Source organism: Acartia tonsa, chromosome 8 (assembly GCF_053477335.1).
Source record: "Acartia tonsa isolate MP-2025a chromosome 8, ASM5347733v1, whole genome shotgun sequence".
Classification (NCBI taxonomy): Eukaryota; Metazoa; Arthropoda; class Copepoda; order Calanoida; family Acartiidae; genus Acartia; species Acartia tonsa.
In genome coordinates this window covers 8,561,256-8,576,144 of record NC_137267.1, presented here as the reverse complement: position 1 = coordinate 8,576,144, position 14,889 = coordinate 8,561,256, and the positions used below count along the sequence as shown (strand labels likewise).

The following is a 14,889-nucleotide window of genomic DNA, read 5'->3' as shown; positions in this document are numbered from 1 at the left end:
TACTTTAAAATTATAAGGTTAGGTTAGCTTTATTTGTCCAGGGATCAGTGGTAGGGGACATTATGCTTCTATGGGATATGTTCTCCCCACCATCCAAACTGTTTTTCTCCTGAAGATGCCTGAAAAGGACGCCAAGGTTTAATTTACCACCTATAAAGTCTTCACAAGGTCTGAAATTTATCATCTTGAAATGTTTTACAGAAAGCGTAATTTTGTGTATCATCATTGGGGATTATCATGAAATTATTGGACATTTTCCAAGAAGATGCCATAAAAACAGCGCTAAAGCTTAATTTACCATCTAATTTACCAGTCTTTAGAAGGCCTAACATTTTATCATCTTTGAATGTTTTACAGAAAGTGTAATTTTGTGTATCATCATTGGAGATTATCATGAATTAATTGGACATTTTCCAAGAGGATGCCTTAAAATAGCGCCAAGGCTTAATTTACCATCTCTGAAGTCTTTAGAAGGCCTAAAATTTTAACATCTTTAAATGTTTTACAGAAAGTGTAATTTTGTGTATCATCATTGGGGAGTATCATGAAATTATTGGACATTTTCCAAGAAGATGCCTTAAAGCAGCGCCAAGGCTGAATTTACCATCTCTGTAGTCTTTAGAAGGCCTAAAATTTTATCATCTTTAAATGTTTTACAGAATGGGTAATTTTGTGTATCATAATTGAGGATAAACATGAATTTATTGGACATCTTCAAAGAAGATGCCTTAAAACAACGCCAAGGCTTAATTTACCATCTCTAAAGTTTTTAGAAGGCCTAAAATTTTACCATGTTTGAATGTTTTACAGAAAGGGTAATTTTGTGTATCATCATTGGGGATTATCATGAAATTATTGGACATTTTCCAAGAAGATGCCTTAAAATAACGCCAAGGCTTAATTTACCAACTCTGAAGTCTTTAGAAAGTCTAATATTTTATCATCTTTGAATGTTTTACAGAAAGTGTAATTTTGTGTATCATCATTGGGGATTATCATGAAATAACGGGACATTTTCCAAGAAGATGCCTTAAAACAGCGCCTAGGCTTAATTTACCATCTCTGAAGGTCTAAAATTTAATCATCTTACATTATTTTTTTTTGTAATTCTAAAGTGTTCAGTAAAATGTCGTCTTAGAAAATTATCAATTTGAATTTTTATTTTTTCTACTTAAAATTACAAATATACATGTCACAAAAATTGGATTGCATTTTAGATTACTCCCATATAAACATCAAAAGCCCTCATTTACCCCCGCCCTCCTCAAAACAAAAGTTTGGATAGCTAACTACCTCTTATAAAAAATTTAGAAAACCAAATAAATTAGAATGTAATAATTATTTCTCGTATTCATTCGAATCCGGTGGATAGGAACCGGTTCTCATCAATACGAAAAAATATATCTTACATCGTATTATATCCAGCTTTCTACGATTATAAAAATGTACAATCATAAGATTAAAACCAGTTTTTTTACATTCTATATCCGCGGAAAGACGTTTATAATATGATTCGAGAATTTTATAGACACTGACAGCTTTCCGCAGATATTAGAATAAAAAACTAAAATATTAAAACCTGTTTTGTAAGCCTCGAGGGGACGTACAAAAAATCAATTATACATAATAGTTAAATATATGAACTTGTGAAGTTTATTAATTTACTTACATTAATTACAATTATGAGAGATAAGAGCTTTAAAAAATATAAGATATTTTTTACATGCATGATTATGACAATCTTTCTACATATTATTTACAAAAACAGGGTTTACATAAGAACTATTCTTGAAAGAATCATCCTTTTCATTTATTGAAATGACAGTAATGTTTCGATTTTGATCAGGCCTGGTAGAAATATGTTTCATGTTCTGAAATAAGAAAAACATTTCTCGTATTCATTCGAATCCGGTGGATAGGAACCGGTTCTCATCCATACGAAAAAACTATGTCTAGCATCGTATTATATCCAGCTTTCTACGAATATAAAAATGTACAATCATAAGATTAAAACTAGTTTTTTTTAGGCCCGAGGTGCCGAAGGCACGGGCCAAAAAACTGGTTATAATCTTATAATTGTACATTCTATATCCGCGGAAAGCCGTTTATAATACGATGCGAGAAATAATTATTTTAGTATCGTCGCTAATACTATAATAAGAACTACAGACTTCGCCCCTAGAGGCCTCTAAGGACACTGTAAGAATATGGAAGGGGGGGGGGGGTTAGTCGACCTTGAAAAACTTGAGGGCGAGTTATATTTCTATGGAGGGTGGAGATACCCTTCCCTTAAAATAGTTATAAACTTTCCCTGGACCTATAAGAAGCTCCACTGTATAAAAGGAGAACCATACCAATTTAGCGGTTAGCGAGATCCTTCGCTACAGACAATAGGAGGGTCATTAGAATACATAGATATTGTAACAGTGGAATTTTGTCGTTAATTTAGGTTGCTAATAATGTCCTCAGATATTGGTCAATCTGTTCTTCTATGGTCAGAGAAGGGTATTGGGTAATGTCAATAAGGTTATGATATAAATTTTTGAAGAAAATTGTCTGTAATTCGATGCCATGCATAATTTATCAGTATGGCTGAGAGCCGGTTCTTATCCAGCGGATAACCATCGGTTTCAAATCCATACAGGAAAGTAAATTACCGGTGTATCCAAAAACTGGTCAGGAGGGGGTGGAAGACTTATAATATCGTCTTCCGCAGTATTCCTTGAGATATTTTCCATTGATATACCCCTGTAGTAGGCCTAAAAAATAAATATAGAATGAATCCATCAAAGATTTTTACATGTATATACTACTTGGAATGGTGATTCTTAAAGCTGTGAGTCATGATTTTATAAGCGTAGGAACTCTAATTCAATTGAAAAATGTAACTAAATGAGCTTCTCTTTAAAAATGTTGTCATTCTTCTTTTTAAGTCAAAAACTCTAAGTAAAGACTATAAGAATTTCATTAAAAATCTATAAACCTTCTAAGAAGACAAGTTTAATTTTATTTCCAGTTATGAAGCTTTTATTGTGCCTATAAAAATTGACTTCATACTGGCCTACCATTGGTCAATTAAAATGTATACTGGCCTGCCATTTGTAATTTAGTCCGTTTATTGGCCTGTCATCGGTATGACGTCATTATTTGTACAGGCACTATAAAGAGCTTCAGTTATCAAACATTAAAACCTGTAACAGTTTACTCCTCCTAATTTTATCTCTATCAAAAAGAAAATTATAATTAAAATTGAACGAAAATTCATTTAATTCTTTACACATAATAAATCTGATTCTTTAATATCTATATTTGTGACAACTTTTATTACACATAAAATTACAATTCTTAAAATTGGCAAAATGGCTTGCTTTATTACACCAAGATGTTTAGCATGTTTAAGATTTAAATAATGTATTTGTTCTTTTCCTTTTTTAGTAACCAGATGCATCTCCTCTAGAGATTTCTATAAAGGAGGATAGGAGACGTTAGAAAATTAGCCTATAACCAACCAAAAAGAATTATAAATCTTTCTTGATATAAAGTACAATCCATTTTAGATATCTTTAGCTTCAGACAAAAACCTTACTAATTTATTTTAGGATGCCATCAGTTGCATTAATTTAAGCAAATAAATATGTAATTTTCAATCGTTCCTAATGACTTCTTCATTTACTCTATCATCATTCATTGATGCTTCAATAAGATAGGAATCATTTAAAACATCATCTAGCAACAAAATAAATATTTTCTGTCATTTTGTAAACTAATTTGCAAACAAGGATGACAACATCAATAAAAGCGAAGCTCTGAAACAGCAGGACAAAAGGGCATTAACACTTGTATAGTGTCAGAATTGAATAATCAGAATATAAAAGTATAAGAGTCGAAGCAAAATTGTAAGTAAATTTGTTGAAAAATTGCTTGATACAGGATAATGTTTATGAACGTACTTACATTCTTAGGATTTGATTATAGAACTGCTTCACTTATAATATTGTACTTTATTGTCCCAGGAATCAGTATACCAAAAATCAGATAAATAGATCATATAAAAATTTGTTGTTAAAAAAGTGAAAAAATCAACATGTTGAAAATGAACGTACGGACATTCTGGTAACGATTATATAGTTGCTACGCTTTGTAAATTGTACCTAACTACTACCATGCAAAATTTGAAATCGATAGGAGAATTCTTACGTGCCTAAATTAACGAAAAAAGCTATCCGTCAGGGACGTACGGACGGAGCGACCTTGATTATAGACAAGCTTCGCTAAAAAACAATATTTAGTCTTGATATTCTTTACTAGGTGACAGGGAGGGGAGGGTGAGGGCATTGGACTATAAATTAAACTGGTTCCCAACCAATGATTTATAACCATGTTATTTTATTCATTACATCAAAAACATTGGGTATTTTGATTGGTTAGTTGTAAACTGTACAGCCAATAATCTAGTGAAGGTTTAATTTAGTTTATCGTCATTGGGGGTTGATCAAGGATGTCCATTTGGGGGGGGGGGGGATAAAGAGGTGATTACCCCCCCCCCCTAATACAAATAAATTTTTATCCTTCCTAAAAAAATTAAAAGCTTGGACGCCCTTGCATTTATAAATATATAAAGATTAACACCCACCCCCCCCCAAAAAAAAAAAAATTTGAATTTGAATTTTTCCTTCACCTCCCCCCCTCCCCAAATGGATGTCATTGTGATTGATATCAAATTATTATCCACTGTCTTATCCTTTAAAATTCCTGTTAAAAGAAAACAAATAAAACTTAGCTGAATTCTTTAAAAAACTTTTTGGCTCACTCCCTCACTAAAATTAGTGAGGCTCTCAAAAAATGTTTGTGAAAAATCCTCCAAAATCGCATTAAAAATCTACCAAAATTTTAAAAAAAATCTTATGTTAATAATCCTTTTATGATTTTATTTCATTTTTGTAGATTTTTCACAAAAAATTTTATCTAGCCTCACTAATTTAAGTGAGGCAGTGGGCCAAAAAGTTTTTTAAGAATCCATTTCTGTTTAGTAAATGCAATACTCTTTGTGTTCAAAACAATATTTATTTTATTTTTCCTTGATTCAGAACTGAGTTTCCAGAGAGTTGAATATATTTTGCAATCCATGCCATGATAATTCCACTGATACATCCACCAAGTATGGCTATCAACAAAGTAGTAGCCAATGCTGCTACCTTATAAATAGTTTTATTTATTGCTTTATTTTATAGACAGATTTCCGCGGATATGAAAAAAAATAGCTTTGGTAGCCCTGGGGGAACAAAGGCCTGGGCTAACAAAAATTGTAAATTAATATTATGATTTTTATTTTAATATTAACGGAAAATTGTCTGTAATACAATACTATACATGATTTTTCAGTATGGCTAAGTATGAAAAAATTCTATTAAGAGCAATGATACACTACAAGTCTTAGTTATACTTGTTTGACAGTCCATTAAGTTCTACTCAACCACCCTTCCCCACCCCTAAATATGTTTATCACCTATTTTCTCTTTTCTTCATACTTTGCCCATCTCCTCCTCTTCATTTTCCTGTTACTTTCATCTTACTCCCCCCCCCCCATCATTATTTTATTTTTAAATATTTTAACAGTTTTCCTCATAATCTTAAGTTTTTTTAGGGCTTAGATTCTATACAGGACAGGAAAAAATCTCCCTTATTTATTAGCTAAAAAACGGCTTGGACTTTTATTAGATACCTGTGCAATAGACTGACCAGAAGATGACCTTCCATCAGACATTCCAGGTAGCAAAGCATTGTAATCCTCACCTAAATAAATGTGATATTAATTTATCTGAGGATGCTTCGTAAAAAAGTCAGATTATCTCAACCATCGCAATACTTCCTTGGAAACTTCTGTATGTTTGAATAGTGTATGGTAGTGAAATGTGCCTTTTAAGGACTTGGCATTCCCTCTACTTAGTGGGTAGTATATCTGAGGTGGATCTTTAAACCAATTTAGTGGTAAGCCGGATCGGGGTGTGCCAGAGGTGGTCTGGAGGTGGGCCGAAGGTGCGCCACAGCCACTGCTAAAAAACATTGATCTTTAAAAGATTTTTGGTGCGGTGTTGCCAGATCACTGGCGACACTCAATAAAATATTTATCCGCACCAGTACAACTTTATAACTTTAGCCATGTCAGTACAATACTTTATATAAAATCTTGTACTGACACGGCTTAAGTTATAAAGTTATATATTGTTTTATAATAAAACAATATATAATTTATTTTAAAAATAATTATAAAAATGTTTTCACGATAGTTTTGAAAGAAAATATTAAAACTAATTGAAAAAAATATCAATTAATGAAATACGGCTCACCCCGATCCGGCGCGGCGGCTACACCAAACGAGTGTAACTGGTGCACCAGAGGTGCGCCACTTGGTGGGCCGGATCGCCTATGCCATTTTGATTCAAAGATTGATATAAGGTTATTTAATAGTTATTTCTCGCATCGTATTATAAACGGCTTTCCGCGGATATAATACGATGCTAGACATAGTTTTTTCGTATGGATGAGAACCGGTTCTTATCCACCGGATTCAAATGAATACGAGAAAAAAGTTATTCCTGGTTTTTATTATAACAGATTTTCTTTTTTCCATAGTTTTGGATAATCAGTCAGCAGGAAATGCTTTTGATTATTTGAAAAATTTCATTTAATATTATAGTATTATTTACCTAAAACTTTGTCTGTCAGGAAAAATGGAAGGATTATGCTGACAAAGGCTCCAAGAATTCCAGGTATTCCATGTAAACTGTTGACACCACAAGTATCATCAACCTGTTCATTAATTTAAAAAATTCCAGGAATTCCATGTACAATTAAGAAGAATTAGCATTTTCATATTGTTTAAGGACATACTTACATTTTGAGGACTTGATTATAGAGATGCTTTGCTTATAATATTGTACTTTGTTGTCCTAAGAATCAGTATTCCAAAATTAGATCACTCGGATAGTTTTATCACATAATTATTTGTTGTTAAAAAGTTAAAAAAATCAACATGTTTAAAATAGACGTACGGTCATTCTAGTAACAGATATAGAGGTGCTACGCTTTCTAGATGGTACCTAACTACTACAGGAATCACGGTGCAAAGTTTAAAATCGATAGGACAATTCTAACCTATTTAATTAACAGAAGAGCCTCGCTTTTAAAAATTCATATGGATTTTCCTCATTTAGACCAGCAAAAGGGTGTCATCAAACAAATATCCTTATCACTCACTGAATGACTCATTAACCTAATCAGAATTTCATTCAAAGTTATTAAATGAAAGTTACCTTCAGTTTTGTGAGCGTGAACTCAGTTGTATACACAAAACAAACAGTGGATAAACAGCCAGCTAGCAAGCCGACCAATAAGCTGAAAAAAATGTGCATTTTTTAAAATTAGTTTTGAAGTTTTTAATCAATAAGCATAAAACTATGTATGGAGAAAAAGATTTTATAAATATAAAATCATAAAATCTACACAAAAATTAAAAATACCTTTGATTTATAAAAACTAAACAAAAATGTAATAATACACAATTTAAAGTAAAACAAGGATGGCAACATCCATAAGTAGCAAAGCTCAAAAATTATGAATGAATATCGGAAAAAATTACTATAGAGCAGTGTCATACAATAATCATTAAACCTGATAAAAGAGAGAAATCACGAAGCCTTTAACATCACGCAACTTTTAAATCACAAAAAAACTTAAAAATCTAATAATCGATGTAGCACCGCAAATCTTAATGAAACTTCATGGAAATATGTAGAATATAAGCATATTCAATCCCTGATAATTTCAGCCGTCAATCCTGAATAGGAATAGAGAAAATCACGAAAACCTAAAAATATAGGAATCGACCTAGCACCCCAATAAATATACAAATCTTAATAAAACTTGGTGAAAATATTTTCAATGTAAAATGAATTAATCTATGAAAGTTTAAGCCTTCTATCTTGAATAGGAATTGAGAAAATAATGAAAACTTGAAAATCTAGAAATCGATCTAGCACCCTAAGTAACAGACATACAGATGGACAAAATAATGTATAGATTAGATGGGCATATGTCATAGGAATCTTCACTAAAAAAATCAGCTGTCTATCTCGAATAGGAGCCGAGAAAATCACGTTTCCCCTATAGCGTGAATTATAGAGTAGCTTCGCTACTAAAAATATGTTTACCTAACATATGGCCAGACGATCAAATCTGCTGTAGCTCCTTTGAGCATAAAAACAAGGTTTATGTACAAATGAAAAATATTAAAAAATTGACAAGAGTAAAAATTTTATTATGCACAAAAAATCCTTTTAGCTCTCAGCATTTGTTGTGTAATGTAAAAACTAGGCTGGGGTCGGATACTTTTTTGGCCGGATACTGGATATCCGGCTGATTTCCAATGCCAGATGTCCAGTATCCGGTAGGATATTGGCCCAATATCCGGCAAATTAGCAGATATCTAGCCGGATATCCGATTATAAATCAGCCAGATATCCAGTATCCAGATAGTGTTACTATCCGATATTCGGCCGGATATTAAAAATAGCCGGATATCCGGCCCAATCATAGTAAAACCACTTTAAACATGTTGTGCACAAAAAGTTGTTAAGCTTCTCTGAAAATTTAAATGTCACCTATAGCAACTCCTCCAGCTAGTACAGCATTTTGTACATGTTCTAAAATATACATTGTGAATTTGTAATAGACAGATATATCCTTATAATAAAGTAACTGGATGTTTGTGTGTTTGTATGTTTGTACCGAAGGATCTCGCTAACCGCTGAACCGATCGGGTTCTCCTTAAAAGGGTAGCTTATCATAGGTCCCGGGAAGGTTTATAACTATTTTCTTGGGGGTTGGGACACCCGCAACCCCCCCCCAAAATTTTTTTTTTCGCCCCCTCTTAAATTTTTTTTTTACTTTTTCTTTTAAAATCTAAAATAAGAAATTGAAATATTAAATTTTACTCTCTCCTCCTCAAGTGCCCCTAGAGGCCTCTAGGGGCGTAACCGCTAGTTACATGTATAGAGATATATTGGGTCATATAAAATGTTTATGATACTTATTTACAAGAAGAATTATCACTGTGTGTTTGTACCAAAGGATCTCGCTAACCTCTTAACCGATATGATTTTCCTTTACAATGTAGCTTTTCTTGGGTCCCGGGAAGGTGTCTCAAAAATCAGCCATGTGACGTCATCAAAATTAGGGATGAGAGGAGAAGTGGGAAAGAAAAGCTGTAAAAAAGAGATGGATAATCCCTCATTTTTATGACGTCAAGTGGATGAATTTTTAAGATACTTTTTATACCTTCTTTATAACATTTTTTTAAGGAGAGGGGGATTTTTCTTTTTCCTTTTGAAACTACAACAAAAATGGGGAGGGAGGGGGGGTCCAACTAAACCCTCCACCACAAAGCCTTTAGGGGCGTAGGTCCTTTGTTGATTAAGACGATTTTGCTTAAAGGTTTAATTTTCAACTTCTGAAAAAGTTGGACGTCATTGTATATAGGAAACATAGATAAGATAAAAATTAGGCTTGCGCCGGATATCCGGCCATTTTCAATATCCTGGCGGATACCGGATATTGAAACTATCCAGATCCTGGATATCCGGCTAATTTCTTATGCCGGTTATCCGATATTTTACCGGATATTGTGCCATTTTCAATGTCCGGTATCCGGCAAAAAAAGTATCCGGCCCAACCCTAATAAAAATTTACCTATTTGTATCTTTCCAGAGTTGCTAGTAAAGCTAGACATTGATAGGGAACCTAAATTTTACCAAAATAAATTATTAAAACGCTATCCCTCTTTCTTAGTGACCTCCTTCCCCCCTTCCTTATTTTTAAAAACGTAGCTTTTCTATAATTAGGGTCTGTCCGTCCGTCCGTACGTCCGAGATGGAGAGCTTTTTTCGTTAATTTATGCATGTTAGAATTGTCCTATTGATTTAAAACTTTGCATGGTGATTCCTGTAGTAGTTAGGTACGATTTAGAAAGCGTAGCAACTCTATAATCATGTATCAGAATGTCCGTACGTCCATTTCAAACATGTTGATTTTTTACTTTTTAACAACAGACTTTTATGTGATCTAATTATCCGATTGATTTTTGGTATTTTGATTCCTGGTACAACAAAGTACAATGTTATAAGCGAAGCAACTCTATAATCAAGTCCTAAATATATAAATATGTCCATAAACATTATCCTGTATCAAGCAGTTTTTCAACAAATTTACTTACAATTTTGCTTCGATTCTTATACATTTATATTCTGATTAATCAGTTCTGACTCTAAACAAGTGTTAATGTTCGTTTGTCCTTCCATTTCGGAGCTTCGCTTTTTTGGATGTTAATTTAAGGTATATACACATTTCAAGCTAAATCGGAGATCTCTAAGCCTATATGGCAAAATCAATCCTTATAATAAAGTAACAGGATGTGTGTTTGTCTGTATGTCTCTCTGTCTGTCTTTTTGTTTGTACCGAATGATCTCGCTAACCGCTGAACCGATATGATCCTCCTTTACTGGGTAGCTTATCATAGGTCCCGGGAAGGTTTATAACTATTTTGGGAGGGTACAACCACCCTCCCAAGAGAAATCACCAAAAAAATCGATTTTTTAACTATTAGAGACTAGAACGCAACATTGCAAAGTATCGTAAAGACTTGAAAGCAACAAAGATAAGTATCGTATTTAAAGTGCCACTAGAGGCCTTTTGGGGCGTAGCTGCAAGTATACAATATAGACATGATAACTTATCTATTAAGATGAATATATGTATGGTTTAATTAATTTATGAATTCATTGTCATTGCTTATTTTCTTTCACTAAATTACCTATGACAGAGCCAGTTAGAGAAAGGTAGGTATTAATCATAGCTCTCCCTTGCGGGGCTCCTGAAATGATAATAAGATTAGTTCAAATATAAATAACCAATGACGATAAACAAAATTATCCCTTTTGTTGATTGAAATTATTAGTCTGAGCACTACTAGGTTGGGAAATAACCAATTAAAGTTCAATAAAAGATCCTAAAGTTTTTGAACCATTTAATAAGATTGGGTACCAGTATAATTTACAGTCCAATGTCCCCTCCCTTCCAGATGTTAAGTAAGGTAATCCTATTATATAAAGTAGTAAGCTTTTTTTTGTCTGTATCGAAGGATCTCGCTAACAGATGTACCGATATGGTTCTTTTCTACAATTAAGCTTCTTATAGGTCCAGGGAAGGTTTTTAACTATTTTGGGGGACGGTACCACCTTCCTTTTTTTTCTCGTATTCATTCGAATCCGGTGGATAGGAACCGGTTCTCATCCATACGAAAAAACTATGTCTAGCATCGCATTATAAACCGCTTTCTACGAATATAAAAATGTACAATCATAAGATTAAAACCAGTTTTTTAGCCCGTGCCTTCGGCACCTCGGGGCTAAAAAGAATTGTTTTAATCTTATAATTGTACATTCTATATCCGCGGAAAGAGGTTTATAATACGATGAAAGAAATAACTATTACTTTTCTCAATTTTATAAAGAGAGTTAAGTTAGAGCTAGTTGTAAATAACGTGATAAAACCTGACCTGGTATGGCCCCGCTTGACATAAATGATGGCCAGTATATCCACAGGACAATTGTTCCTAACAGGTTAACTATGATCATTTGCGAGATACAAATCGGCAACACCCATATAATCCCTTCTAAAATGGGATTTGACAAAATATTTTATCTTTCAGTAACATATCCTTGTCCTTAATTATAATGAACACTGTGCCTAGCAGAGAAAATAGATTTGATGCAGTTGAGGTCGCCATCTTGGATTCTGATACTTTTTCTTTACTATATAACATTCTATAATAGATAGATACATAGATAATTAGATAGATACACTAAGACTTGGATCATATCTAGTTTTCTCGTATTCATTCGAATCCGGTGGATAGGAACCGGTTCTCATTCATACGAAAAACCCATGTCTAGCATCGTATTATATCCAGCTTTCTACGAATATAAAAATGTACAGTCATAAGATTAAAATCAGTTTTTTAACCCGTGCCTACGGCACCTAGGGGCTAAAAAACTGGTTTTAATCTTATAATTGTAAATTCTATATCCGCGGAAAGCCATTTATAATACGATGTGAGAAATAACTATTATTTACTATAAAGCATTCTATAATAGATAGATAGATAGGTAGATAGACTAAGGTTGCCATCTTGGATTCTCATACTTATAATCTACTACATTTAACATTCAACAAGGATGACAACATCCAGAAAGCGAAGCTCTGAAACGGTAAGACAAACGAACATTAACTCTTGTAAAGTAACAGAATTAAATATACAAAATATGAATATATAAGTTTTGACAAAATTGTACGTTAAGTTGCAAAACTTTTAAATACAGATTTCTGGGTAAACTGTTTAAGGACATACTGACATTTTAGGACTTGATTATAGAGAAGATTCGCTTATAGTATTGTACCTTATTCTAATATGAATCAGTACTAAAAAAATAAGGTCAATGGGCGTACGGACATTCTGGTAACGATTATAGAGTTGCTACGACTTCTAAGTCGTACCTAACTACTACAGGAATCAATATACAAATTTTTTAATCGATAGGACAATTCTAACATACCTAAATTAACGAAAAAATATATCCATTACGACCCTAATTATAGAAAAGCTTCGCCATTAAAAATATATAGATAGATACATGATCGTAAGTTTGGAGGGTGCATTTAGGCCGTTCCCCCCTCCTCCATATTTTTAAACTTGCCACTGGGGCGTTTTACTTTTGTTTTTGTAGAAAACTAAAATAATCTATAATACAAAGTAGAACGATGTCTGTCTGTCCGTCTGTCCGTCTGTCTGTCCGTCTGAAGCTTAAGATCTCGGTAACCACTGAACCGAATGGGCTCTACTCTTCAGGGAATATACCTACTGGTCCTGTGGTGGTTTTAAGATATTTTCTTGAGGGGTGGGACACCCCTAACCCCCCCAAAAACAAAAAAAATCCCCCCCTTAGGGGAGACTTCAACGTCAAATAAGGTGGTATCGTACATAAAAAATTGAATTTAACAAACAAAAACATTTAAAGTGCCACTAGAGGCCTCTAGGGGCGTAGCCGCTAGTTCATATATAGAGTAGCATCTCTACTAAATAATTACCTGCTGGCCGCTAATCCAAAATAAGCAGCAAAAATATGCAGAAATATGGTATCTCCAACATCAAAAGCTTAAAAAACATCAATATTTTTAGTAGCAAAGCTACTCTATAATTCCAAATGTCCGTCCGTCGGACACGAACTGGGAGAAACGAAATTTTTACGGCTCCTATTCAAGATACAAAACTGAAACTTTTTGTAAATATTCCCAACATTAAGGAGCTTAATTAAACTATGGTATTTTTTAGAATTTGCAATTTTATTTCTCGTATTCATTCGAATTCGGTGGATAGGAACCGGTTCTCATCCATACGAAAAAAACTATGTCTAGCATCTTATTATATCCAGCTTTCTACGAATATAGAAATGTACAATCATAAGATTAAAACCAGTTTTTGTCCCGTGCCTTCGGCATCTCGGTGCTAAAAAACTGGTTTTAATCTAATAATTAAAAATCTTATATCCGCGGAAAGCTGTTTATAATACGATGGGAAAATAACGAATCTTACCTTGATAGATATTACGTCCAATATGTTCATTAACAACAAATAGAAAAATCTAAATTTTAATAGAAGATATTTATTTATTTATAATACAAAGTAGCTTGATGTCTGTCCGTCCATCTGTCCGTCCGTCTGTCCATCTGAAGCTTAAGATCTCGGTAACCACTGAACCGATTGGATTCTACTCTTCAGGGTATATACCTATTGGTCCTGTGGTGGTTTTAAGCTATTTTCTTGGGAGGTGGGACACCCCCAACCCCCCCAAAAATGAAAATTTCCCCCCCCAAAAAATATTTTTTCATATTTTTTTCTAATTTTAATGTTTTTTATGTTTTTATATATTTTTATTAATTTTTATATTCTTTTTTATACTTTTTTATACTTTTTTATATATTCTTTATATTTTCAATTATTTTTCTTCTTTTTAAATTTCTTTTCTTCTTTTAAACTTTGTTTTATCAAATTCAAAAAGATTGTGAAAACTTCCTTCTCCTGTGGGGAGAAGCCCTAAAAAGACTAATGGCAAAGAAATTTAAAAAAAAACAATAAAAAAAAGAAAAATTTCAAAGGTTTTAAATAATATAAATCAATATAAAAAGTTATAAAATGTTATAAAGAGTTATAAAATGATATAAAGAGTAATAAAATGTTATAAAATACAAAAAAATATCTAAAAATATGTAAACAAAATTTTTAAAATTCTCCCCTGAACCTTCAGAAATAAAGCCCCTAGAGGCTAGGGGCGAAGCCGCTAGTAATTGTATAATGTATAGATTTAAAAAAATGTATATATAATTTACGTGGATATTATGACAGGAGAAAAATTGTCGTCAATTTAGGTTGCAATTTCCCCTAGATTTAGTGGTCTGGCCTTTTATCCAATAGGAGGGGAGGGAATGGGGTAAAGGAGGGGGATGGGGAAGATCGTTATTTTAGCCCGCTATAGAGTTCACTTTATTATAGAACATGAAAATCTGGTGTAATATCCATCTCGACCCAAGGCCACTTAATCAAACTAACATCTTTGTACACAGGCCAAAGTTACAGGATGTTTGTCTGTCTATACTGAACGATCTCGCTAACCACTGAACCGATATGGCTCTCCTTTACAGCGTAGCTTCTTAAAGGTCATGGGGAGGTTCATAACTATTTTAGGAGAGGGAACTACCACCCTCTCAAGAGAAATCGTT

The 14,889-nt window shown here is 33.1% G+C and overlaps 1 protein-coding gene and 1 long non-coding RNA gene across 2 annotated transcripts; both read right to left on the bottom strand.

Moving 5' to 3' along the window:
- Positions 1–5,063: 5,063 nt before the first annotated feature.
- Positions 5,064–7,412, bottom strand: LOC145325659 (ammonium transporter Rh type B-like). The gene is made up of 4 exons (XM_080168614.1): positions 7,314–7,412; positions 6,708–6,810; positions 5,723–5,793; positions 5,064–5,195 (listed from the first exon to the last, which is right to left on the bottom strand). Exons 1-4 carry the CDS (start codon positions 7,410–7,412, stop codon positions 5,064–5,066), a joined length of 405 nt encoding a protein of 134 aa, XP_080024740.1.
- Positions 7,413–8,210: 798 nt separating this feature from the next.
- On the bottom strand, positions 8,211–9,802 carry LOC145326176 (uncharacterized). The gene is made up of 3 exons (XR_013881787.1): positions 9,748–9,802; positions 8,661–8,702; positions 8,211–8,247 (listed from the first exon to the last, which is right to left on the bottom strand). It is a non-coding gene; the product is annotated as an uncharacterized LOC145326176 (long non-coding RNA).
- Positions 9,803–14,889: the final 5,087 nt, after the last annotated feature.